General features: G+C 46.3%; 1 protein-coding gene across 1 annotated transcript in view; it reads left to right on the forward strand.

Annotated features, from left to right (window-relative positions):
* Positions 1–25,433, forward strand: part of LOC139382349 (ephrin type-A receptor 4) — a 134,999-nt gene that overhangs the window by 99,829 nt on the left and 9,737 nt on the right. Inside the window, exons 6-11 of the mRNA XM_071126322.1 lie at positions 15,666–15,790; positions 15,968–16,127; positions 16,828–16,939; positions 18,021–18,079; positions 18,506–18,619; positions 19,033–19,218. Coding sequence (XP_070982423.1) covers positions 15,666–15,790; positions 15,968–16,127; positions 16,828–16,939; positions 18,021–18,079; positions 18,506–18,619; positions 19,033–19,218 — 756 coding nt within the window. The remainder of the gene's footprint in view (positions 1–15,665; positions 15,791–15,967; positions 16,128–16,827; positions 16,940–18,020; positions 18,080–18,505; positions 18,620–19,032; positions 19,219–25,433) is intronic.

Raw genomic sequence — 25,433 nt, forward strand, 5'->3', positions numbered from 1 at the left:
ATGGCTGTGACCTTCCCTTTCCCCTGTGATCTGTGATAGATGATTCTTACCTCTGGTTTTACTGCTGTGTTTTGGGTGGCGGGTTAAGTGCCTTTTTGTGTTGTTGATTTTATCACTGATTTCCATCCCTGGGAAAAGAGAATACCTCTTTCTGGTTAGGACAGTGACTGGGGGATTCAGACTGGCTATTTATGATGGCTTGATTAATCTGGTCTGGGGAGAAAGGGGAGATTAATGGATCTAGAGCTGCTGTGAAACCAGTTGTCCTGCGAGCCAAACCTATGTCAGAGTTGTGTTAGTTAAGCTGATTCTCTTTCTCTCTCTCTCTCTCTCTCTCTCTCTCTCTCTCTCTCTCTCTTTCTCTCTCTCTCTTTCTCTTACTCACTCTCTCACTCTCTCTTTCTCTCTCTTTCTCTCTCATGCACACACACACACATACAGTACATACACACACATGTACACACAGATTCATATCCCTGTGTGTAGCTCTGGGGTGATCATCTTACTGGAAATAGTGAGATATAATAATTATGTTGCCTTTGGCTCGTCAATAAAGCATGTCTCACAACTGTTCTCCATTCTCTAATACTTAAATTAAGTTGGTCCTCCATAGCTGAAGACATTGTGAGTGTGTGTGCATGCGTAGTCATGCTTGTGCATGCGTAGTCATGCTTGTGCATGCGCGTGAGGGAAAAATGTCTGCGTGTGCAGGTTATTTTGTGTGTTGTGTAGAATGTGTGCATGTGTCTGAGTGTGTGTGTGTTTTAGTTAGAGAATGCCTGTCTGAAAAAGTGTGTGTGTGGATTGAAGAGAAAGGCACCAGAGTGATTGGATTTCTCCCCTAATACTCAGTAGCAGTTTTCAGAAATCTAGTTTCATCCCCTGTAATCCAGACAGTCATCGGTGGCTGACCCTCTCTCTATATCACCCCATCCAGACAGTCATCTGTGACTGACCCTCTCTCTATATCACCCCCATCCAGACAGTCATCTGTGGCTGTCCTTCTATATCACCCCCATCCAGACAGTCATCTGTGGCTGTCCCTCTCTCTATAGCACCCCCATCCAGACAGGCATCTGTGGCTGACCCTATCTCTATATCACCCCCATCCAGACAGTCATCTGTGGCTGTCCCTCTCTCTATATCACACACCTCTATATCATCTCTATATTATGATATTATGATAGATGTGTTATGAAAGATGTGTTATGATAGATGTGTTATGATATTATGATAAATGTGTTATGATGTTATGATAGATGTGTTATGATAGATGTATTATGATAGATGTGTTATGATAGATGTGTTATGATAGATGTGTTATGATAGTGTGTTATGATACTATTATAGATGTGTTAGGATAGATCTGATATGATAATGTGTTATGATAGATCTATTATGATAGATGTGTTATGATAGATGTGTTATGATAGATATGTTATGATAGATGTATTATGATAGATGTGTTGTGATAGATGTGTTATGATAGATGTGTTGTGATAGATGTGTTATGATAGATGTGTTATGATAGATGTGTTAGGATATTATGATAGATGTGTTATGATAGATATGTTATGATAGATGTATTATGATAGATGTGTTATGATAGATGTATTATGATAGATGTGTTATGATAGATGTGTTATGATAGATGTGTTATGATATATGTATTATGATATATGTGTTATGATAGATGTGTTATGATAGATGTGTTATGATAGATCTATTATGATAGATGTGTTATGATATTATGATAGATGTGTTATGATATTATGATAGATGTATTATGATAGATGTATTGTGATAATGTGTTATGATAATGTGTTATGATAATGTGTTATGATATTATGATAGATATGTTATGATAGATGTGTTATGATAGATGTGTTATGATAGATGTATTATGATAATGTGTTATGATAATGTGTTATGATACTATTATAGATGTGTTAGGATAGATCTGATATGATAATGTGTTATGATAGATCTATTATGATAGATGTGTTATGATAGATGTGTTATGATATTATGATAGATGTGTTAGGATATTATGATAGATGTATTATGATAGATGTGTTATGATATGATGATAGATGTGTTATGATAGATGTATTATGATAGATGTGTTATGATAGATCTATTATGATAGATGTGTTATGATAGATCTATTATGATAGATGTGTTATGATAGATCTATTATGATAGATGTGTTATGATATTATGATAGATGTGTTATGATATTATGATAGATGTGTTATAATAGATGTATTGTGATAATGTGTTATGATAATGTGTTATGATAATGTGTTATGATATTATGATAGATATGTTATGATAGATGTGTTATGATAGATGTGTTATGATAGATGTATTATGATAATGTGTTATGATAATGTGTTATGATACTATTATAGATGTGTTAGGATAGATCTGATATGATAATGTGTTATGATAGATCTATTATGATAGATGTGTTATGATAGATCTATTATGATAGATGTGTTATGATATTATGATAGATGTGTTATGATATTATGATAGATGTGTTATAATAGATGTATTGTGATAATGTGTTATGATAATGTGTTATGATAATGTGTTATGATATTATGATAGATATGTTATGATAGATGTGTTATGATAGATGTGTTATGATAGATGTATTATGATAATGTGTTATGATAATGTGTTATGATACTATTATAGATGTGTTAGGATAGATCTGATATGATAATGTGTTATGATAGATCTGTTATGATATTCTCTGTGAAAAGCCACTTGGGCCATTGCCCTTGATCAAGGCTGAGGCTTCTGTAGGAAGATTGCAGAGGGAAGGAGAGATTCCTACTTTCACCATGAACAATCCCCCTGGTAAATCATATGCGCTGTAATCCCTTCACCCCTCAGGGTGAAGAAAGGGGTGTGTGTGGGGTTGAGGGGTGGCGGTCAGAGTTTTGGGAGGATGTCCAGCTTTGTGCCGACCACAGGCTGTAAATGAATGTTTTTAAAGTTTATGAGATCCAGAATCTTTGGTCTACATCTTGTGTGTGTGTGAGTGTGTGTGTGTGTGTGTTTGTGTGTGTGTGTGTGTGTGTGTGTGTGTGTGTGTGTGTGTGTGTGTGTGTGTGTGTGTGTGTGTGTGTGTATGTGTGTGTGTGTGTGTTTGTGTGTGTGTGTGTGTGTGTGTGTGTGTGTGTGTGTGTGTGTGTGTGTGTGTGTGTGTGTGTGTGTGTGTGTGTGTGTGTTTGGCAGTGTGCGTGTATTTGTGTGTGTATGTCTCAATGTGATCCTTGGTGTGTATAATGTGTAGGTAGTGAGTTAGTGCATGCCATGCAAGTGTTTGTCATTGTGTGTGTGTGTGTGTGTTTCCATCCCTATAGTGAATCGGACATGCATGCGAAAACAGGGACGTGGGTGGAAACCTTTTTATTGGGGATCTCGTATGGGGAAATGTTTTCTCGACTCCCTGAAAAACGTCTCCCCACAGTTTTTTCCTCTGTGGCAGCGAATCAAGTGATTCCAATCTGGTAACCAGACTCCAACACAGCGACCACATGTTCTCTACAGCCTTTGTTTCTTTAATGACAAATCATAATCCACCACATATTCTCCCTACAACACGGTCTGACCCCAGCTGGTCCACCTGCATACCTCAGAACGAACATGCTCACAAAGACAAACTCATTCTCTTTCAATAAAAATCTAATCAAATCCAATTTGATTTGTCACATACACATGGTTAGCAGATGTTAATGCGAGTGTAGCGAAATGCTTGTGCTTCTAGTTCCGACAATGCAGTAATAACCAACAAGTAATCTAGCTAACAATTCCAAAACTACTACCTTATAGACACAAGTGTAAGGGGATAAAGAATATGTACATAAAGATATATGAATGAGTGATGGTACAGAGCGGCATAGGCAAGATACAGTAGATGGTATTGAGTGCAGTATATACATATGAGATGAGTATGTAAACAAAGTGGCATAGTTAAAGTGGCTAGTGATACATGTATTACATAAAGATGCAGTAGATGATATAGAGTACAGTATATACATATACAGTGCCTTGCGAAAGTATTCGGCCCCCTTGAACTTTGTGACCTTTTGCCACATTTCAGGCTTCAAACATAAAGATAGAAAACTGTATTTTTTTGTGAAGAATCAAAAACAAGTGGGACACAATCATGAAGTGGAACGACATTTATTGGATATTTCAAACTTTTTTAACAAATCAAAAACTGAAAAATTGGGCGTGCAAAATTATTCAGCCCCCTTAAGTTAATACTTTGTAGCGCCACCTTTTGCTGCGATTACAGCTGTAAGTCGCTTGGGGTATGTCTCTATCAGTTTTGCACATCGAGAGACTGAAATTTTTTCCCATTCCTCCTTGCAAAACAGCTCGAGCTCAGTGAGGTAGGATGGAGAGCATTTGTGAACAGCAGTTTTCAGTTCTTTCAACAGATTCTCGATTGGATTCAGGTCTGGACTTTGACTTGGCCATTCTAACACCTGGATATGTTTATTTTTGAACCATTCCATTGTAGATTTTGCTTTATGTTTTGGATCATTGTCTTGTTGGAAGACAAATCTCCGTCCCAGTCTCAGGTCTTTTGCAGACTCCATCAGGTTTTCTTCCAGAATGGTCCTGTATTTGGCTCCATCCATCTTCCCATCAATTTTAACCATCTTCCCTGTCCCAGCTGAAGAAAAGCAGGCCCAAACCATGATGCTGCCACCACCATGTTTGACAGTGGGGATGGTGTGTTCAGCTGTGTTGCTTTTACGCCAAACATAACGTTTTGCATTGTTGCCAAAAAGTTCAATTTTGGTTTCATCTGACCAGAGCACCTTCTTCCACATGTTTGGTGTGTCTCCCAGGTGGCTTGTGGCAAACTTTAAACGACACTTTTTATGGATATCTTTAAGAAATGGCTTTTTTCTTGCCACTCTTTCATAAAGGCCAGATTTGTGCAATATACGACTGATTGTTGTCCTATGGACAGAGTCTCCCACCTCAGCTGTAGATCTCTGCAGTTCATCCAGAGTGATCATGGGCCTCTTGGCTGCATCTCTGATCAGTCTTCTCCTTGTATGAGCTGAAAGTTTAGAGGGACGGCCAGGTCTTGGTAGATTTGCAGTGGTCTGATACTCCTTCCATTTCAATATTATCGCTTGCACAGTGCTCCTTGGGATGTTTAAAGCTTGGGAAATCTTTTTGTATCCAAATCCGGCTTTAAACTTCTTCACAACAGTATCTCGGACCTGCCTGGTGTGTTCCTTGTTCTTCATGATGCTCTCTGCGCTATTAACGGACCTCTGAGACTATCACAGTGCAGGTGCATTTATACGGAGACTTGATTACACACAGGTGGATTGTATTTATCATCATTACTCATTTAGGTCAACATTGGATCATTCAGAGATCCTCACTGAACTTCTGGAGAGAGTTTGCTGCACTGAAAGTAAAGGGGCTGAATAATTTTGCACGCCCAATTTTTCAGTTTTTGATTTGTTAAAAAAGTTTGAAATATCCAATAAATGTCGTTCCACTTCATGATTGTGTCCAACTTGTTGTTGATTCTTCACAAAAAAATACAGTTTTATATCTTTATGTTTGAAGCCTGAAATGTGGCAAAAGGTCGCAAAGTTCAAGGGGGCCGAATACTTTCGCAAGGCACTGTACATATGAGATTAATAATGTAGGGTGTGTAAACATTATATTAGGTAGCATTGTTTAAAGTGGCTAGTGATATATCTTTCTCGCTCTCTGTTTGACAAACTAACTCACTCAAGAGTGTAACTTACTCACAGAGTCCAACTCTTTCTCACTGTGACATACAGACTCAGAAAGTAGCTCAAAAAGTAGCTAGCTCAACAAACTTACCCACAAAGACATTTCCATCCATCCAGGGAGCAAACATTCAACCAATCTCAGTTTGTCTGTGTTGCTCGTTCCCAACTAATGTGTCTCTGCTAGCTAATATATGCATGGGCTGCTGTGTGACATTGAGTTTCTCCACTGTCTGTGAGAGATAATGTTAGTATGTGTGTTTACATCTGTCTGTTGGTATAATGACTTTGTGTGTGTGTGTGTGTACCCGCCCACGTGCATGCATGCTTGGGTGTGTGTGAGTGTTGCGGCGGGCGAGCTGTGAAAGTGTTTTTGGAGCACATTATTGAGAAATGAGATCTGAATATTCATTGCTGTTCCACTTAGTATTCCAGGAGCGTTTTAGCCCACGCTTTCAGAGGCGGTAAGACATTACAGATCTGCCCCACATTCAGGTCTGTCTACAGAGGTGCTGGTCAGGCAGCTAGTTTACACTGTTATTCTCCAATCTAGCCCTGTTGTTACATCTCTAATCTCCTGCTTCGCCTGTCTTAGCTTGATCCTGACCGTGTGTTTGGCGTGTGATAGAGTCTCAACGTATGTGAGTGTAGGCTTACATGTGTCTTATGTGTGTGGGTTTTTGTGTGTGTGCTCGCGTGCATGAATGTGTGTGTGTGTTTTATCTCCTCTTAAACTTGTCCCTGATTGATAGTACAGGGTGTGTCCATCCATTGTAACCCCCACCTCCTCTATATGGAGCCTCAGAAGGAACCACTCACAGAATCACTCATCTTTAACTTCACATTAGCCTTGGGAAAAAGCAACAAGAGGTCCAGAACATGATTAAATCTCCATATCTGTCATCGTTGGAGAAAAGATGGATGTGTGGATTACCTAAGGGGAATGGGCCGGCTGACCCTTTGGGTTTCTTTCTGGTCGGGAGCGTCCCTGGCCACCCCCGGGGGGCCCTTCAAAGTGGGTCTGGCTGCCAGGCGCCCTCCAGTAAGATTGATCTGAGGGTTGCAAATGGGCACAGTTCTAATTGTTTAACAGAGACGCAACACTTTAGCCTGACCGACAGGATGACACAACCCAGGGAAATCTATTTACCGCCACTCACTCCGAGAGCTGTCTGTACACCCCCCCCTTCCACGTCCCAGACCCATCGCCCCCCTCCAATCCCCACCGCCCCCACCACTGAAACCAAACCCATCGGTGGTGCTTTGATTCCAGGCCTGGTTGAACTCAATCCCTCTCTAAAAGCCTGGTTGTGTTAGCGTTAGCGTGAACACTAGCCTCCCGGGACAGTAACTCCTGGACTGGTCAGGGGCAATAGAATGTATATAACATCACAGATAATTCAATCATAATCGAGGATGGGGGTTGCCTCATTAATCACAGCAGTGTAATTGTTTAAAAGGCAGCAGCAGGTAGAATGTGTAGGATAGCAAGGTTACAGTAGCCAGAGTCACGGGTCAGAGATTCACTTAGCCTCTACAGTAGACCTACTCTAGCTAACTTTACTGTAAATGGCAGAATGTAGGCTACCGAAACATCGGCAACAACGTTTTTCCTGCGTTTGTGCTTTTGATGTAAAGATAATATAAGTTAGCCTATGGTGGAGATTCGGTCTGTGTGTGACTGGGTCTGTGTGTGACTGGGTCTGTGTGTGACTGGGTCTGTGTGTGACTGGGTCTGTGTGTGACTGGGTCTGTGTGTGACTGGGTACGTGTGTGACTGGGTCTGTGTGTGACTGGGTCTGTGTGTGACTGGGTCTGGGTGTGACTGGGTACGTGTGTGACTGGGTCTGTGTGTGACTGGGTCCGTGTGTGACTGGGGCTGTGTGTGACTGGGTCTGTGTGTGACTGGGTCTGTGTGTGACTGGGTCTGTGTGTGACTGGGTGCGTGTGTGACTGGGTCTGTGTGTGACTGGGTACGTGTGTGACTGGGGCTGTGTGTAACTGGGTACGTGTGTGACTGGGTACGTGTGTGACTGGGTCTGTGTGTGACTGGGGCTGTGTGTGACTGGGTCTGTGTGTGACTGGGTCTGTGCGTGACTAGGTCTGTGTGTGACTGGGGCTGTGTGTGACTGGGTACGTGTGTGACTGGGTCTGTGTGTGACTGGGTCTGTGTGTGTGACTGGGTCCGTGTGTGACTGGGTCTGTGTGTGACTGGGTCTGTGTGTGACTGGGTCTGTGTGTGACTGGGTTTGTGTGTGACTGGGTCTGTGTGTGACTGGGTACGTGTGTGACTGGGTACGTGTGTGACTGGGTCTGTGTGTGACTGGGTCTGTGTGTGACTGGGTCTGTGTGTGACTGGGTCCGTGTGTGACTGGGTCCGTGTGTGACTGGGTCCGTGTGTGACTGGGTCTGTGTGTGACTGGGTCCGTGTGTGACTGGGTCTGTGTGTGACTGGGGCTTTGTGTGACTGGGTACGTGTGTGACTGGGTCTGTGTGTGACTGGGTCTGTGTGTGACTGGGTCCATGTGTGACTGGGTCCATGTGTGACTGGGTCCATGTGTGACTGGGTCCGTGTGTGACTGGGTACGTGTGTGACTGGGTCTGTGTGTGACTGGGTCTGTGTGTGACTGGGTCCGTGTGTGACTGGGGCTGTGTGTGACTGGGTCTGTGTGTGACTGGGTCGGTGTGTGACTGGGTACGTGTGTGACTGGGGCTGTGTGTGACTGGGGCTGTGTGTGACTGGGGCTGTGTGCGACTGGGTCTGTGTGTGACTGGGTCTGTGTGTGACTGGGTCTGTGTGTGACTGGGTCTGTGTGTGACTGGGGCTGTGTGTGACTGGGTACGTGTGTGACTGGGTCTGTGTGTGACTGGGTCTGTGTGTGACTGGGTCCATGTGTGACTGGGTCCATGTGTGACTGGGTCTGTGTGTGACTGGGTCCGTGTTTGACTGGGTACGTGTGTGACTGGGTCTGTGTGTGACTGGGTCTGTGTGTGACTGGGGCTGTGTGTGACTGGGGCTGTGTGTGACTGGGTCTGTGTTACTGGGGCTGTGTGTGACTGGGTCTGTGTGTGACTGGGTCTGTGTGTGACTGGGTCTGTGTGTGACTGGGTCTGTGTGTGACTAGGGCTGTGTGTGACTGGGTCTGTGTGTGACTGGGTCTGTGTGTGACTGGGTCTGTGTGTGACTGGGTCTGTGTGTGACTGGGTACGTGTGTGACTGGGTCTGTGTGTGACTGGGTACGTGTGTGACTGGGGCTGTGTGTAACTGGGTACGTGTGTGACTGGGTACGTGTGTGACTGGGTCTGTGTGTGACTGGGGCTGTGTGTGACTGGGTCTGTGTGTGACTGGGTCTGTGTGTGACTGGGTCTGTGTGTGACTGGGTCTGTGTTTGACTGGGGCTGTGTGTGACTGGTTACGTGTGTGACTGGGTCTGTGTGTGACTGGGTCTGTGTGTGACTGGGTCCATGTGTGACTGGGTCCATGTGTGACTGGGTCTGTGTGTGACTGGGTCTGTGTGTGACTGGGGCTGTGTGTGACTGGGGCTGTGTGTGACTGGGTCTGTGTGTGACTGGGTCTGTGTGTGACTGGGGCTGTGTGTGACTGGGGCTGTGTGTGACTGGGGCTGTGTGTGACTGGGTCTGTGTGTGACTGGGTCTGTGTGTGACTGGGTACGTGTGTGACTGGGTCTGTGTGTGACTGGGTACGTGTGTGACTGGGTCCGTGTGTGACTGGGGCTGTGTGTGACTGGGGCTGTGTGTGACTGGGGCTGTGTGCGACTGGGTCTGTGTGTGACTGGGTCTGTGTGTGACTGGGTCTGTGTGTGACTGGGGCTGTGTGTGACTGGGTACGTGTGTGACTGGGTCTGTGTGTGACTGGGTCTGTGTGTGACTGGGTCTGTGCGTGACTGGGTCTGTGTGTGACTGGGGCTGTGTGTGACTGGGTACGTGTGTGACTGGGTCTGTGTGTGACTGGGTCTGTGTGTGTGACTGGGTCCGTGTGTGACTGGGTCTGTGTGTGACTGGGTCTGTGTGTGACTGGGTCTGTGTGTGACTGGGTTTGTGTGTGACTGGGTCTGTGTGTGACTGGGTCTGTGTGTGACTGGGTACGTGTGTGACTGGGTCTGTGTGTGACTGGGTCTGTGTGTGACTGGGTCTGTGTGTGACTGGGTCCGTGTGTGACTGGGTCCGTGTGTGACTGGGTCCGTGTGTGACTGGGTCTGTGTGTGACTGGGTCCGTGTGTGACTGGGTCTGTGTGTGACTGGGTCTGTGTGTGACTGGGTCTGTGTGTGACTGGGTCTGTGTGTGACTGGGTCCGTGTGTGACTGGGTCTGTGTGTGACTGGGTCTGTGTGTGACTGGGTCTGTGTGTGGCTGGGGCTGTGTGTGACTGGGTACGTGTGTGACTGGGTCTGTGTGTGACTGGGTCTGTGTGTGACTGGGTCTGTGCGTGACTGGGTCTGTGTGTGACTGGGGCTGTGTGTGACTGGGTACGTGTGTGACTGGGTCTGTGTGTGACTGGGTCTGTGTGTGTGACTGGGTCCGTGTGTGACTGGGTCTGTGTGTGACTGGGTCTGTGTGTGACTGGGTCTGTGTGTGACTGGGTTTGTGTGTGACTGGGTCTGTGTGTGACTGGGTATGTGTGTGACTGGGTACGTGTGTGACTGGGTCTGTGTGTGACTGGGTCTGTGTGTGACTGGGTCTGTGTGTGACTGGGTCCGTGTGTGACTGGGTCCGTGTGTGACTGGGTCCGTGTGTGACTGGGTCTGTGTGTGACTGGGTCCGTGTGTGACTGGGTCTGTGTGTGACTGGGTCTGTGTGTGACTGGGTCTGTGTGTGACTGGGTCTGTGTGTGACTGGGTCCGTGTGTGACTGGGTCTGTGTGTGACTGGGTCTGTGTGTGACTGGGTCTGTGTGTGACTGGGTCTGTGCGTGACTGGGTCTGTGTGTGACTGGGGCTGTGTGTGACTGGGTACGTGTGTGACTGGGTCTGTGTGTGACTGGGTCTGTGTGTGTGACTGGGTCCGTGTGTGACTGGGTCTGTGTGTGACTGGGTCTGTGTGTGACTGGGTCTGTGTGTGACTGGGTTTGTGTGTGACTGGGTCTGTGTGTGACTGGGTATGTGTGTGACTGGGTACGTGTGTGACTGGGTCTGTGTGTGACTGGGTCTGTGTGTGACTGGGTCTGTGTGTGACTGGGTCCGTGTGTGACTGGGTCCGTGTGTGACTGGGTCCGTGTGTGACTGGGTCTGTGTGTGACTGGGTCCGTGTGTGACTGGGTCTGTGTGTGACTGGGGCTTTGTGTGACTGGGTACGTGTGTGACTGGGTCTGTGTGTGACTGGGTCTGTGTGTGACTGGGTCCTTGTGTGACTGGGTCCATGTGTGACTGGGTCCATGTGTGACTGGGTCCGTGTGTGACTGGGTACGTGTGTGACTGGGTCTGTGTGTGACTGGGTCTGTGTGTGACTGGGTCTGTGTGTGACTGGGTCCGTGTGTGACTGGGGCTGTGTGTGACTGGGTCTGTGTGTGACTGGGTCTGTGTGTGACTGGGTCCGTGTGTGACTGGGGCTGTGTGTGACTGGGTCTGTGTGTGACTGGGTCTGTGTGTGACTGGGTCTGTGTGTGACTGGGTCTGTGTGTGACTGGGTCTGTGTGTGACTGGGTCTGTGTGTGACTGGGGCTGTGTGTGACTGGGTACGTGTGTGACTGGGTCTGTGTGTGACTGGGTCTGTGTGTGACTGGGTCCATGTGTGACTGGGTACATGTGTGACTGGGTTTGTGTGTGACTGGGTCCGTGTGTGACTGGGTACGTGTGTGACTGGGTCTGTGTGTGACTGGGTCTGTGTGTGACTGGGTCCTTGTGTGACTGGGTCCATGTGTGACTGGGTCCATGTGTGACTGGGTCCGTGTGTGACTGGGTACGTGTGTGACTGGGTCTGTGTGTGACTGGGTCTGTGTGTGACTGGGTCTGTGTGTGACTGGGTCCGTGTGTGACTGGGGCTGTGTGTGACTGGGTCTGTGTGTGACTGGGTCTGTGTGTGACTGGGGCTGTGTGTGACTGGGTCCGTGTGTGACTGGGTCCGTGTGTGACTGGGTCCGTGTGTGACTGGGTCTGTGTGTGACTGGGTCCGTGTGTGACTGGGTCTGTGTGTGACTGGGGCTTTGTGTGACTGGGTACGTGTGTGACTGGGTCTGTGTGTGACTGGGTCTGTGTGTGACTGGGTCCTTGTGTGACTGGGTCCTTGTGTGACTGGGTCCATGTGTGACTGGGTCCGTGTGTGACTGGGTACGTGTGTGACTGGGTCTGTGTGTGACTGGGTCTGTGTGTGACTGGGTCTGTGTGTGACTGGGTCCGTGTGTGACTGGGGCTGTGTGTGACTGGGTCTGTGTGTGACTGGGTCTGTGTGTGACTGGGTCCGTGTGTGACTGGGGCTGTGTGTGACTGGGGCTGTGTGTGACTGGGGCTGTGTGCGACTGGGTCTGTGTGTGACTGGGTCTGTGTGTGACTGGGTCTGTGTGTGACTGGGTCTGTGTGTGACTGGGGCTGTGTGTGACTGGGTACGTGTGTGACTGGGTCTGTGTGTGACTGGGTCTGTGTGTGACTGGGTCCATGTGTGACTGGGTCCATGTGTGACTGGGTTTGTGTGTGACTGGGTCCGTGTGTGACTGGGTACGTGTGTGACTGGGTCTGTGTGTGACTGGGTCTGTGTGTGACTGGGTCCTTGTGTGACTGGGTCCATGTGTGACTGGGTCCATGTGTGACTGGGTCCGTGTGTGACTGGGTACGTGTGTGACTGGGTCTGTGTGTGACTGGGTCTGTGTGTGACTGGGTCTGTGTGTGACTGGGTCCGTGTGTGACTGGGGCTGTGTGTGACTGGGTCTGTGTGTGACTGGGTCTGTGTGTGACTGGGGCTGTGTGTGACTGGGTCCATGTGTGACTGGGTCTGTGTGTGACTGGGTCCGTGTGTGACTGGGTACGTGTGTGACTGGGTCTGTGTGTGACTGGGTCCGTGTGTGACTGGGTCTGTGTGTGACTGGGGCTGTGTGTGACTGGGGCTGTGTGTGACTGGGTCTGTGTTACTGGGGCTGTGTGTGACTGGGTCTGTGTGTGACTGGGTCTGTGTGTGACTGGGTCTGTGTGTGACTGGGTCTGTGTGTGACTAGGGCTGTGTGTGACTGGGTTTGTGTGTGACTGGGTCTGTGTGTGACTGGGTCTGTGTGTGACTGGGTCTGTGTGTGACTGGGTACGTGTGTGACTGGGTCTGTGTGTGACTGGGTACGTGTGTGACTGGGGCTGTGTGTAACTGGGTACGTGTGTGACTGGGTACGTGTGTGACTGGGTCTGTGTGTGACTGGGGCTGTGTGTGACTGGGTCTGTGTGTGACTGGGTCTGTGTGTGACTGGGTCTGTGTGTGACTGGGTCTGTGTTTGACTGGGGCTGTGTGTGACTGGGTACGTGTGTGACTGGGTCTGTGTGTGACTGGGTCTGTGTGTGACTGGGTCCATGTGTGACTGGGTCCATGTGTGACTGGGTCTGTGTGTGACTGGGTCCGTGTGTGACTGGGTACGTGTGTGACTGGGTCTGTGTGTGACTGGGTCTGTGTGTGACTGGGTCTGTGTGTGACTGGGTCTGTGTGTGACTGGGGCTGTGTGTGACTGGGGCTTTGTGTGACTGGGTCTGTGTGTGACTGGGTCTGTGTGTGACTGGGTCTGTGTGTGACTGGGTACGTGTGTGACTGGGTACGTGTGTGACTGGGTCTGTGTGTGACTGGGTCCGTGTGTGACTGGGTACGTGTGTGACTGGGTCTGTGTGTGACTGGGTCTGTGTGTGACTGGGTCTGTGTGTGACTGGGTCTGTGTGTGACTGGGGCTGTGTGTGACTGGGTACGTGTGTGACTGGGTCTGTGTGTGACTGGGGCTTTGTGTGACTGGGGCTGTGTGTGACTGGGTCTGTGTGTGACTGGGTCTGTGTGTGACTGGGTCTGTGTGTGACTGGGGATGTGTGTGACTGGGGCTGTGTGTGACTGGGTCTGTGTGTGACTGGGTATGTGTGTGACTGGGTCTGTGTGTGACTGGGTACGTGTGTGACTGGGGCTGTGTGTAACTGGGTACGTGTGTGACTGGGTACGTGTGTGACTGGGTCTGTGTGTGACTGGGGCTGTGTGTGACTGGGTCTGTGTGTGACTGGGTCTGTGTGTGACTGGGTCTGTGTGTGACTGGGGCTGTGTGTGACTGGGGCTGTGTGTGACTGGGTCTGTGTGTGACTGGGTCTGTGTGTGACTGGGTACGTTTGTGACTGGGTCTGTGTGTGACTGGGGCTGTGTGTGACTGGGGCTGTGTGTGTAATGTGTGTAGTGTATATGGGGGAAGGGTTATTGGGTATGGAAGCCTTACCAGGGATTTAATTGGAGGCCATTGAGGAGGTGAGAGGCAGGAAGGGTCTGGAAGGATGTGTGTTTCTCCCTGCAGGGTTCTACAATGCCAACATGTTACTTGCATAAACATTTGTCTCTGTGACCTGGAATTTTTATTTAGGAGCACCAGTGCGCCTAGAAAAAGGAAGGATTCTAGCTTTAATATCTCACATTTCTTCCTTGTGCTCCTAAATGTCTTTGTGTGCACCTACATTTTTCAACTTGTGTGTGTGTACTCTCCCTACCTGCTACCTGACTGTGTGTGTGTGTGTGTGTACTCTCCCTACCTGACTGTGTGTGTGTGTACTCTCCCTACCTGTCTCTGTGTGTGTGTGTGTGTACTCTCCCTACCTGTCTCTCTGTGTGTGTGTGTGTGTGTGTGTGTGTGTGTGTGTGTGTGTGTGTGTGTGTACTCTGCCTACCTGTCTGTTTATCTGTGTGATCCTCTGTCTATAATTGTATTTCTCTGTTCTTGAGTGTGTGCTGGTGTTTTTGTAGCCTCTGCATTTGTCACTCCTTTTCTATCAGTAAGTGGATGTTTTTTTTTTACAGACAATGATATCCATATGGATGATGTGTCTTTGTAGTGTCGTCTGTGCCTGACTCTGACCCAATGTGTGTTGTCAGTCTCTGAAAAAGAGGTTTGATTTTTGGAGCGAGTGGGGAGGGAGTGTGTGTGAGCTGTTATCTGTGTTTTAACCTTCACATGTTGAAGTGGTAACACAGACAAAGAGCAGCTGGTTGAAATACTGTCTCATCATGTGCTGCTGTAGAATGGCCTTTAGATAATGATCTCTGTCTACGTTTAATAAAAACTATTGATTGGCTCCGTTGAAGACGGGCGGCAGGTGGCCTAGTGGTTAGAGCGTTGGACTAGTAACCGAAAGGTTGCAAGATTGAATCCCTGAGCTGACAAGGTAAAATCTGTTGTTCTGCCCCTGAACAAGGCAGTTAACCCACTGTTCCAAGGCCGTCATTGAAAATAAGAATTTGTTCTTAACTGACTTGCCGAGTTGAATAAAGGTAAATAAAACAGGGCAACAGCAGGGGAGATGTCACAGCAATGTAGTAGTGGTTTCACAGGGTGACTGAAGAATTGGTGGGACAGGAAGTGAGATAGCTTAGCTTGGAGCATCAGCTATGTGGAGAAGGCATTGGGATGGGTTGTTTTGATGTTTTCAAACCGCCTGGTTAGCAGTAGCGCCTCACCATTGGACCATTGGACTCCTTAGCTGTAACGCTGTAGTCGTAGTCATTTATCCGTACAGTGCCTAAGCTCTTGGACTGGGAGCCAAGCTGACAGACAGACAGAGTTGATTGCCTCATGACATGGTCTGGTGCTTGACTTTCTCAGAAAGAGCAATAGGAAAGAAGCAGATATAGTGTCTCAGATGGTCAAAACAACAAGACAGGAAAGGTCAATGCTAAAATCTCTCTTTTTTTCTATTCTTTTTCTCCCTAGCCCCGTCTCCCGTCAACTCGATCCAGGCCAAGGACATCACCAGACACACCATCTCCCTGGCCTGGCAGCAGCCTGAGAAAGCCAACGGGGTCATCCTGGAGTACGAAGTCAAATACTACGAGAAGGTGAGGTGGGAAAGGCAGTTCTCTGGGAAATGCAGCTTTTTCCCCCATGCTTCAAAATAACATTGAACCTGACAGGTTGAGAATTGTCCATTTTTATTAAGAGTGAAAAGGTGAAGCTGAAGTATGAACCTGTGACATGCCAGGAAAACCACCCTAACTATTTTCTCTGTCCTTCAGGACCAGAATGAGAGGAGTTATCGCATCATCAAGACGTCATCTAGGAACACTGACATCAAAGGTCTGACCCCTCTGACTTCCTACGTGTTCCACGTGCGCGCTCGTACCGCCGCCGGCTATGGGGAGTTCAGCGCTCCCTTCCAGTTCATGACCAACTCTGGTGAGTGGAGCACTGACTAGACAGCATCGAACAAATCACTGTGATGATGTCACAGTGACACAGAGGAAGTGACACTCGATACCCACTTACATCTTTCTCACAGCTTCTAAGATGTCGGAACATGAATGAGATAGACATAGTGTAGGCAGGATGACTCTGTTCTTTCCTGTAGTGAAACATTGGGATCCCTCTAAGAAGAGGTGTCTGTGTGGTGACATAGAGATAGACATAGTGTGGGCAGGATGACTCTGTTCTGTCTTATAGTGAAACATTGGGATCCCCATAAGAAGAGGTGTCTGTGTGGTGACATAGAGATTAACATAGAGGCCCATGGCAATGACACGCTGAAGCACACAACTCTTTGCTCAGTGGAATGGTACTGCATTGTGTCTCAATGGAGGATACGGAACAGGTACAAATACTCTGGGCCACACACAGAGGGAGAGAGGAAGGGGAACATGTACTGTAGGGTTTACGTCTCTGGACCTGATCAGACTGAATGATATTGACTTAACTCTGTCTCTGTCCACCCACTCTTTCTCTACCTCTCCTTTTCTCTCTCTTTCTCACTACATTTGTAATCCTCTCGATTTTCACTCCCTTGTCTTCTCCTCTTCTTTCACCTCCCTCCCTCCCTCCCTCCCTCCCTCCCTCCCTCCCTCCCTCCCTCCCTCCCTCCCTCCCTCCCTCCCATATTCAGTTCCAGCTCCTATTATCGGAGATGGGACTAACTCCACAGTGTTGCTGGTATCTGTGGTGGGCAGTGTTGTTCTCCTCCTCATCCTCATCAGTGCCTTCGTCATCAGCAGGAGGTGAGACTCTCATCCCCCCACCTCTCTCTCTCCCTTTCTCACTCTCTCCCTCTCTGTTTTCTTTCTTTCTATCTTGCCGTCATGGTGAGAATGTCTTGCTTGGCAGCTGCATAGTCAGGCTGGAAAAAGTGTCTGTCACACGTTTGCGATAAGTGCACGCACACACACACACACACACACACACACACACAGCCCCATGATTGACGGTGTGACAGCTGAAGAGATTTAATCAGCGACCCTCGCTCCTCTTCTCCCACTCCATCGTCTCTTTCCTCTCTCCTACTCTCCGCCCTCCATCTCTATCCCTCTATATCTCACTGTGGCTATAATACGGGGCGGTAGTTAGTTACTGTGACCTGTGGAGAGAGAGCGAGGGAAAGAGGGAGAGAAGGAGCGGGAGTGGGGGAGAGGAAGAGAGGTAGAGGGGGAAATACTGACGGACAGATTGACGGATGGACAGAGACAGACAGAGAGACAGACAGAGAGACAGACAGACAGACAGACAGACAGACAGACAGACAGAGAGAGCAGGTGGATTTGTGGGGACCCAATCAGAGGGTGGTAACCAGCGAGCAGTAGAGCAGGACAAGCAGTGACACACAGATGGGATTACATGCAGATGGGGTCTCTCTCTTCACGCTTTAACCACGCTCTGTCTTTTACTGGCCTGTGTGTGTGTGTGCACTCCTGTGTGATTGCGCACTTCTATATGTATGAGAGTGTGTGGGCGATGGAGAGGGGGATGTTTGTGTGTGTGTGCGTGCATGTGTGTGTGATTGCGGCTCTCCCAGCCAAGCAGGTGGCCATCTTTGATTCATATTCATTGACGGTAACTGTCTGTCATTGTGTCTTGACCATCCTGTGGGGGAGGAGTGGGTGGGTAGTGCTCAGCGTGGCTCACAGAGCTGTTTAACAGTCATTAAAATGACAGAGGGGCACATTGTCATGTTTTAAAATCATTAGTGCAACATTGTCCTGCACATCTGGTGGTCTTTAACAGCCAGTGAATAATAACACCATGGACTAGCTCTGTGCTGCTGAGCCTAGCTAACCACGTCGGCCATGTTGTTTTTCTCCCCAGAAGGAGTAAGTACAGTAAAGCCAAGCAGGATGCTGATGAAGAGAAACACCTACACCAAGGTAGACCACTCACCGTACTCATCCTACGCTAATATCAACGTTCACTGATGAGCCGCACCATTCATTATTTAATCGTTGCCACAAGAGCCGCTGAAAAAAGTGTTACATTGGTTAATAGAGTAATAAAAAAGTATGTTTGTAAAAAAGTGTGAATGAAATGTATATTCCGAAAGTAATGTCATATTTCTAACAGTGTTTTCCAGTGAGAACCTATTGAGAAGATAAATACATTGATATCATTTTAAAGAGTTATTACACTAATCTAACAGAGACATTGGATGTTTTAATGTACAAGTTGAGGAATTAAAGGATCAAGGAGAAGAGAGGAAGGCAGTATAGCCCACATCATGGGGAAAATGAGGAACAGATGGAGCTCTGCTGGTCAGAATGCATTCAACGTCCCTTTTCCCTCCTCCATTCTCTCAGGAGTGAGGATATACATAGACCCCTTCACCTACGAGGACCCCAACCAGGCTGTCCGAGAGTTTGCCAAGGAGATCGACGTTTCCTGTATCAAGATTGAGAAAGTCATTGGCATCGGTACGGACTAGACTTATTATTGGCTATACGTTTACTATGTCAACATGACCGTCTGTCAGACTGGTAATATTTGGCCAGACTCATTGGGTCAATAGAGAAAACAATGACTTGGGAGGGAAAATGTAATGTTCCTGTCTTCCAGTGCAAAAAGTGAGCTGGTGACCAATAATAGAAAATAATCAATAGCCATTTCCTCTCTCTTGCTCTCTTTCTGCTCAACTGAGAAGGAGGGATTGGGGATCAGAGGGGGTCAGCCCCCTCTCCCTCCACTAAAAATAAGTGTGTGGTACCTGTTATCAGGTCTTTCTTCACCATGTTGAAAATGTGAAAATGAATGGGTATGTATTTTTTCTGTGAGTTTGATAAGGTGTGTGTGTGTTTTATAATAAGGATTGTGTATGTGTGTCTTCCAGGTGAGTTTGGGGAGGTGTGCAGTGGTCGTCTGAAGATGCCAGGAAAGAGGGAGATCTGTGTTGCCATTAAGACCCTGAAGGCGGGATACACAGACAAGCAGAGGCGGGACTTCCTTTCTGAGGCCAGCATCATGGGCCAATTTGACCATCCGAACATCATTCACCTGGAGGGAGTGGTCACCAAGTGTAAGTAGGCTCCTGATTGGAGAGTATTTAGCTAAATTACAATAATTTCAAATGATTTAAAATGCACAATTTAAATACATGTGAGTAAATGTAAATACATGAGTAAATCAAAGTATTGTGGAGCTTATAATATAGAGAACCAATCATATCTCTATATTTCACCTATGGAAAACATAACCTATGAGGTGATTAAATAATCCTGAACGGGACAAGCTCAGATAAAGACTTAAATCATGTGGTTGTGGGTGAGTTTGGAGATAGCAAGGGGGGGGGGTCATTCACATCCAAGCCCGGTTACCCAGAGGGCCTTGGATAGGGGCGAGGAGTGGTGTGGGTCCGGACACGGAGCCCATCCTGGGAATCCCCAGGTGGTTGGAGTCCAGATGGAACAGGTCTGGTCCAGGTCGGCTACAGGGTTAATGTGTCCTGCGCTGTAGCTAGCTCATTAATCATAGTGTCAGCTGTAAATGTGTTTGGGGTTAGAGAGTGATATCCTATCTGCAGGACAGACCCTGTACTGCCACCACACCAGACGCTGTTGTTTAGAGTGTGTGTTGGGGGAGGGGGGTGTACGTTTGGGAAACTAGTTGTGTGTTCAACTCGTAGTGCATTGTGTGCATGTGTGTTTGAGCGTGAGAGTTTGTATTGATGACATACTGGTTTAGCGTTTTATTTATTGCCTTTTACTATGAATGTGTGTCTGTTCACCTTTGATTAGGTACATGTGTGTGTGAGTGTTACCTCAGAGTCCCAGTTATCTTGGCTGTTGGCTGGTTAGATGGACATACTGCCTCATCTGTCCTCCTCTCTAGGAGATAAGACCAATCCCAGTCACCCATTCAGTCTGCACAGCCTGACATGACACAACCATACTCACTACAGGCCTGATCACTTATCACACATCAGACCTCTCAACGGAGAGACAGAATTTCATTTAATTGAGAAGAGAGGGGGGGGGGGGGGGAGAAAGAGAGGCAGGGATAGGGAGGAAAGAAGGGAATCAGAGATAAATGAAGGATAGAAATAGGAGATGAGCAGAAGAGAGAGGATGAGATATAGAGGAGGATAACATATGTGAGAGGGTGTAAGATTAGGAGAGAGGAGAGCGCAGGAGAGGGGTATAGTGGGGGTTAGAACCATAGCTGTGGGAAGTAGGGTTGCTGAGGGTGTTGCAGCACCCCCTGATAAATCACCCCCAAAAAATAATTACTATAAAATAATTACTAAAATCATTACTAGCTCTTTACACCTCCTGTATGAGCAGAGTGACGCAAAATGCGCATCAGCAGACACAAAAAATTCACACCCCCAACCCTAAACATCTTGTCGTGACCATGGGTAGAACGATTGAGAAAGCATAGGGGAGGCTGAAAGACAAACAGACACAGAGAAGATGAAGAGAATGGGTAAATGAGATACCAGACTGGAAACAGAAACAGACTTAAAAAGAGAGAAAGTTTAAGCGAGGAGGACTGCATCCAATATCCATCTCCTTCCCTCTCTCCTTCCTCCCGTCTTTGTCATGACAAAAAGCTTGACGCCGTTTCTCAGCAATTAGTCCTTCACACTTGAGTGTGTCGGTGGAATCTATTAAGAATCCATTATTTGAATTCCCTCCCTATTCCAATCTAGTTAAAAGGGACTTCTATCTCGCCTCAGTACGGCAGCACTGCCTGTCCAAGAGGCCAATTAAGTCTTATTAATTATTGATGAAGTCTAAATATGCACTAAATACATAAATAGGCTAACATCAGAGACTCAGAGCTGAGGCAGTATAGCCTGTCATCTTGGCCATTTATTGATTTTTTTCTCAGCGTCTCTCTGACATCATTAAAAACTGTCCATCGTGAGTTGTTAACACTTTCTCCTTCCCAGCTTTCCTTTAGGAAGTGACGCATTTAAATTCTCACATTTACATAATGTAAGCGCTGCTAAATTAGAAAGAACCCTTTTATTAAAAAAAGAAGGAAAGAAAGAACGCTCCAGTGAGTGTTAGTGGCTGGCTTCTTTGTGTTCTCCCACCAGCCTCAGCTCTCTATAATAACGTTCTCCTAACGTTACCTCATTGTTATCCAAACATTCTCTTATACGTTGTCCTCTACCATCCCTAGACATTTTTTTGGACAGGTGATAATCGGCTTATTGGCGGGGCCCCTGCCCAGAGTTCATTACCAAAGGCGGCAGGACGTATTCAGTAAACAAGACATTAGCATGCAAATAGGCTGGGAGGAAGAGGGCAGGGCTGAGAAGGGGCGAGCTGAGGGTCGTAGGTCAGACGCTTCTCGGACTTGTTTGGCGAGTTGTCAATCAGTGGCAGCCCGGGGGCAGCAGGGGACAACAAAACAGGGCAAAGATGGTTGACAAAGGGGCTCCCCTCTCAAGTTGAACTCCACATCCTCTTTGGGGTGCTGCTGAAGTCCTGTAAGTCATGGAGCATCAATCACACGTCGCACAGAGCCGTGGCTGACAGCCTCTTGACAATCGGACCAGTCCAACGCAGAGTTGGAGAACTTCAGCTTTAGATCCCTCACACCCCTGAGTCAATTATTTGTAGAATCACCTTTGGCAGAGATTACAGCTGTGAGTCTTTCTGGGTAAATCTCTAAAAGCTTTCCACACCTGGATTGTGCAACATTTGCCCATTATTATTTTCTAAATTCTTCAAACTCTGTCATATTGATTGTTGATCATTGCTGCACAACCATTTTCAGGTCTTACCATAGATTTTCAAGCAGATTTAAGTCAACACTGTAACTCAACCACTCAGGAACATTCACTGTTTTCTTGGTAAGCGACTCCAGTGTAGATTTGGCCTTGTGATTTAGGCTATTGTCCTGCTGAAAGGTGAATTCATCTCCTAGTGTCAGGTGGAAATCCGCCTGATTCAGGTTTCCTCTAAGGTTTCGCCTGTGCTTAGATCCATTCTGTTTCTTTTTTAATCCTTAAAACCTCTCCAGTCCTCAACAATTACATGTATAACCATAACATGACCCAGCCACCACTATGCTTGAAAATATGGAGAGTGGTACTCAGTAATGTGTTGTATTGGATTTACCCCAAACACTTTGTATTCAGGACAAAAATGTAAATACTTTGCCACAGTTTTTTCAGTATTACTTTAGTGCCTTGTTGCAGTGTTACTATAGTGCCTTGTTGCAGTGTTACTATAGTGCCTTGTTGCAGTATTACTTTAGTGCCTTGTTGCAGTGTTACTATAGTGCCTTGTTGCAGTGTTACTTTAGTGCCTTGTTGCAGTGTTACTTTAGTGCCTTGTTGCAGTGTTACTTTAGTGCCTTGTTGCAGTACTACTTTAGTGCCTTGTTGCAGTGTTACTTTAGTGCCTTGTTGCAGTTACTTTAGTGCCTTGTTGCAGTATTACTTTAGTGCCTTGTTGCAGTATTACTTTAGTGCCTTGTTGCAGTGTTACTTTAGTGCCTTGTTGCAGTGTTACTTTAGTGCCTTGTTGCAGTGTTACTTTAGTGCCTTGTTGCAGTATTACTTTAGTGCCTTGTTGCAGTGTTACTTTAGTGCCTTGTTGCAGTATTACTTTAGTGCCTTGTTGCAGTATTACTTTAGTGCCTTGTTGCAGTATTACTTTAGTGCCTTGTTGCAGTGTTACTTTAGTGCCTTGTTGCAGTATTACTATAGTGCCTTGTTGCAGTGTTACTTTAGTGCCTTGTTGCAGTGTTACTATAGTGCCTTGTTGCAGTGTTACTATAGTGCCTTGTTGCAGTATTACTTTAGTGCCTTGTTGCAGTGTTACTATAGTGCCTTGTTGCAGTGTTACTTTAGTGCCTTGTTGCAGTGTTACTATAGTGCCTTGTTGCAGTGTTACTATAGTGCCTTGTTGCAGTATTACTTTAGTGCCTTGTTGCAGTGTTACTTTAGTGCCTTGTTGCAGTATTACTTTAGTGCCTTGTTGCAGTATTACTTTAGTGCCTTGTTGCAGTATTACTTTAGTGCCTTGTTGCAGTATTACTTTAGTGCCTTGTTGCAGTGTTACTATAGTGCCTTGTTGCAGTGTTACTTTAGTGCCTTGTTGCAGTATTACTATAGTGCCTTGTTGCAGTGTTACTTTAGTGCCTTGTTGCAGTGTTACTTTAGTGCCTTGTTGCAGTGTTAATATAGTGCCTTGTTGCAGTATTACTATAGTGCCTTGTTGCAGTGTTACTATAGTGCCTTGTTGCAGTGTTACTATAGTGCCTTGTTGCAGTATTACTTTAGTGCCTTGTTGCAGTGTTACTTTAGTGCCTTGTTGCAGTGTTACTTTAGTGCCTTGTTGCAGTATTACTATAGTGCCTTGTTGCAGTGTTACTATAGTGCCTTGTTGCAGTGTTACTATAGTGCCTTGTTGCAGTATTACTTTAGTGCCTTGTTGCAGTATTACTTTAGTGCCTTGTTGCAGTATTACTTTAGTGCCTTGTTGCAGTATTACTTTAGTGCCTTGTTGCAGTGTTACTTTAGTGCCTTGTTGCAGTATTACTTTAGTGCCTTGTTGCAGTATTACTTTAGTGCCTTGTTGCAGTATTACTTTAGTGCCTTGTTGCAGTATTACTTTAGTGCCTTGTTGCAGTATTACTTTAGTGCCTTGTTGCAGTATTACTTTAGTGCCTTGTTGCAGTATTACTTTAGTGCCTTGTTGCAAACAGGATGCATGTTTTTATTCTGTACAGGCCCCCTTCATTTCAATCTGTCAATTAGGTTAGTATTGTGAAGTAACTACCATTAACAGCCATTAAACCCTATAACTGTTTTAAAGTCACCATTGACCTTGTGGTTTCTTCCTCTCTGGCATCTTAGTTAGGAATGACGCCTGTAACTTTGTAGTGACTGGGTGTATTGATACACGATCCAAAGTGTAATTAGTAACTTCACCATGCCTAAAGGGATATTCAATGTCTACTTTTTATAAAACATTATACACATCTACCAATAGGTGCCCACCTTTGCGAGGTATTAACCTCCCTGGTCTTTGTGTTTGAATCTGTGTTGGAAATTCACAGTTCGAATGATGGACCTTACAGATAATTGTATGTGTGGGGTACAGAGATGAGGTAGTCATTCAAGTCCATGCAACTTATTATGTGACTTGTTAATCACATTTTTACTCCTGAACTTCTTTAGGCTTGCCATAACAAAGAGGTTGAATACTGATTGAATCAAGACATTTCAGGTTTTAATTTTAAATGAATTAGTTAACATAACAATAAAAAACAGGAATTCCACTTCGACATGATGGTGTATGGTGTGTAGGACAGAAACAAAAAAGTCTACATTGAATCCATTTTAAATTCAGCCTGTAACACAACAACATGTGGAAACAGTCTAGGCTGTAACACAACAACATGTGGAAACAGTCTAGGCTGTAACACAACAACATGTGGAAACAGTCTAGGCTGTAACACAACAACATGTGGAAACAGTCTAGGGCTGTAACACAACAACATGTGGAAACAGTCTAGGCTGTAACACAACAACATGTGGAAACAGTCTAGGCTGTAACACAACAACATGTGGAAACAGTCTAGGCTGTAACACAACAACATGTGGAAACCGTCTAGGCTGTAACACAACAACATGTGGAAACAGTCTAGGGCTGTAACACAACAACATGTGGAAACAGTCTAGGTTGTAACACAACAACATGTGGAAACAGTCTAGGCTGTAACACAACAACATGTGGAAACAGTCTAGGCTGTAACACAACAACATGTGGAAACAGTCTAGGCTGTAACACAACAACATGTGGAAACAGTCTAGGCTGTAACACAACAACACGTGGAAACAGTCTAGGGCTGTAACACAACAACATGTGGAAACAGTCTAGGTTGTAACACAACAACATGTGGAAACAGTCTAGGCTGTAACACAAAAACATGTGGAAACAGTCTAGGCTGTAACACAACAACATGTGGAAACAGTCTAGGCTGTAACACAACAACACGTGGAAACAGTCTAGGGCTGTAACACAACAACATGTGGAAACAGTCTAGGCTGTAACACAACAACATGTGGAAAAAGTCTAGGGCTGTAACACAACAACATGTGGAAACAGTCTAGGGCTGTAACACAGCAACATGTGGAAACAGTCTAGGGCTGTAACACAACAACACGTGGAAACAGTCTAGGCTGTAACACAACAACATGTGGAAACAGTATAGGCTGTAACACAACAACATGTGGAAACAGTCAAGGCTGTAACACAACAGCATGTG

Source organism: Oncorhynchus clarkii, chromosome 24 (genome assembly GCF_045791955.1).
Source record: "Oncorhynchus clarkii lewisi isolate Uvic-CL-2024 chromosome 24, UVic_Ocla_1.0, whole genome shotgun sequence".
Taxonomy (NCBI): Eukaryota; Metazoa; Chordata; class Actinopteri; order Salmoniformes; family Salmonidae; genus Oncorhynchus; species Oncorhynchus clarkii.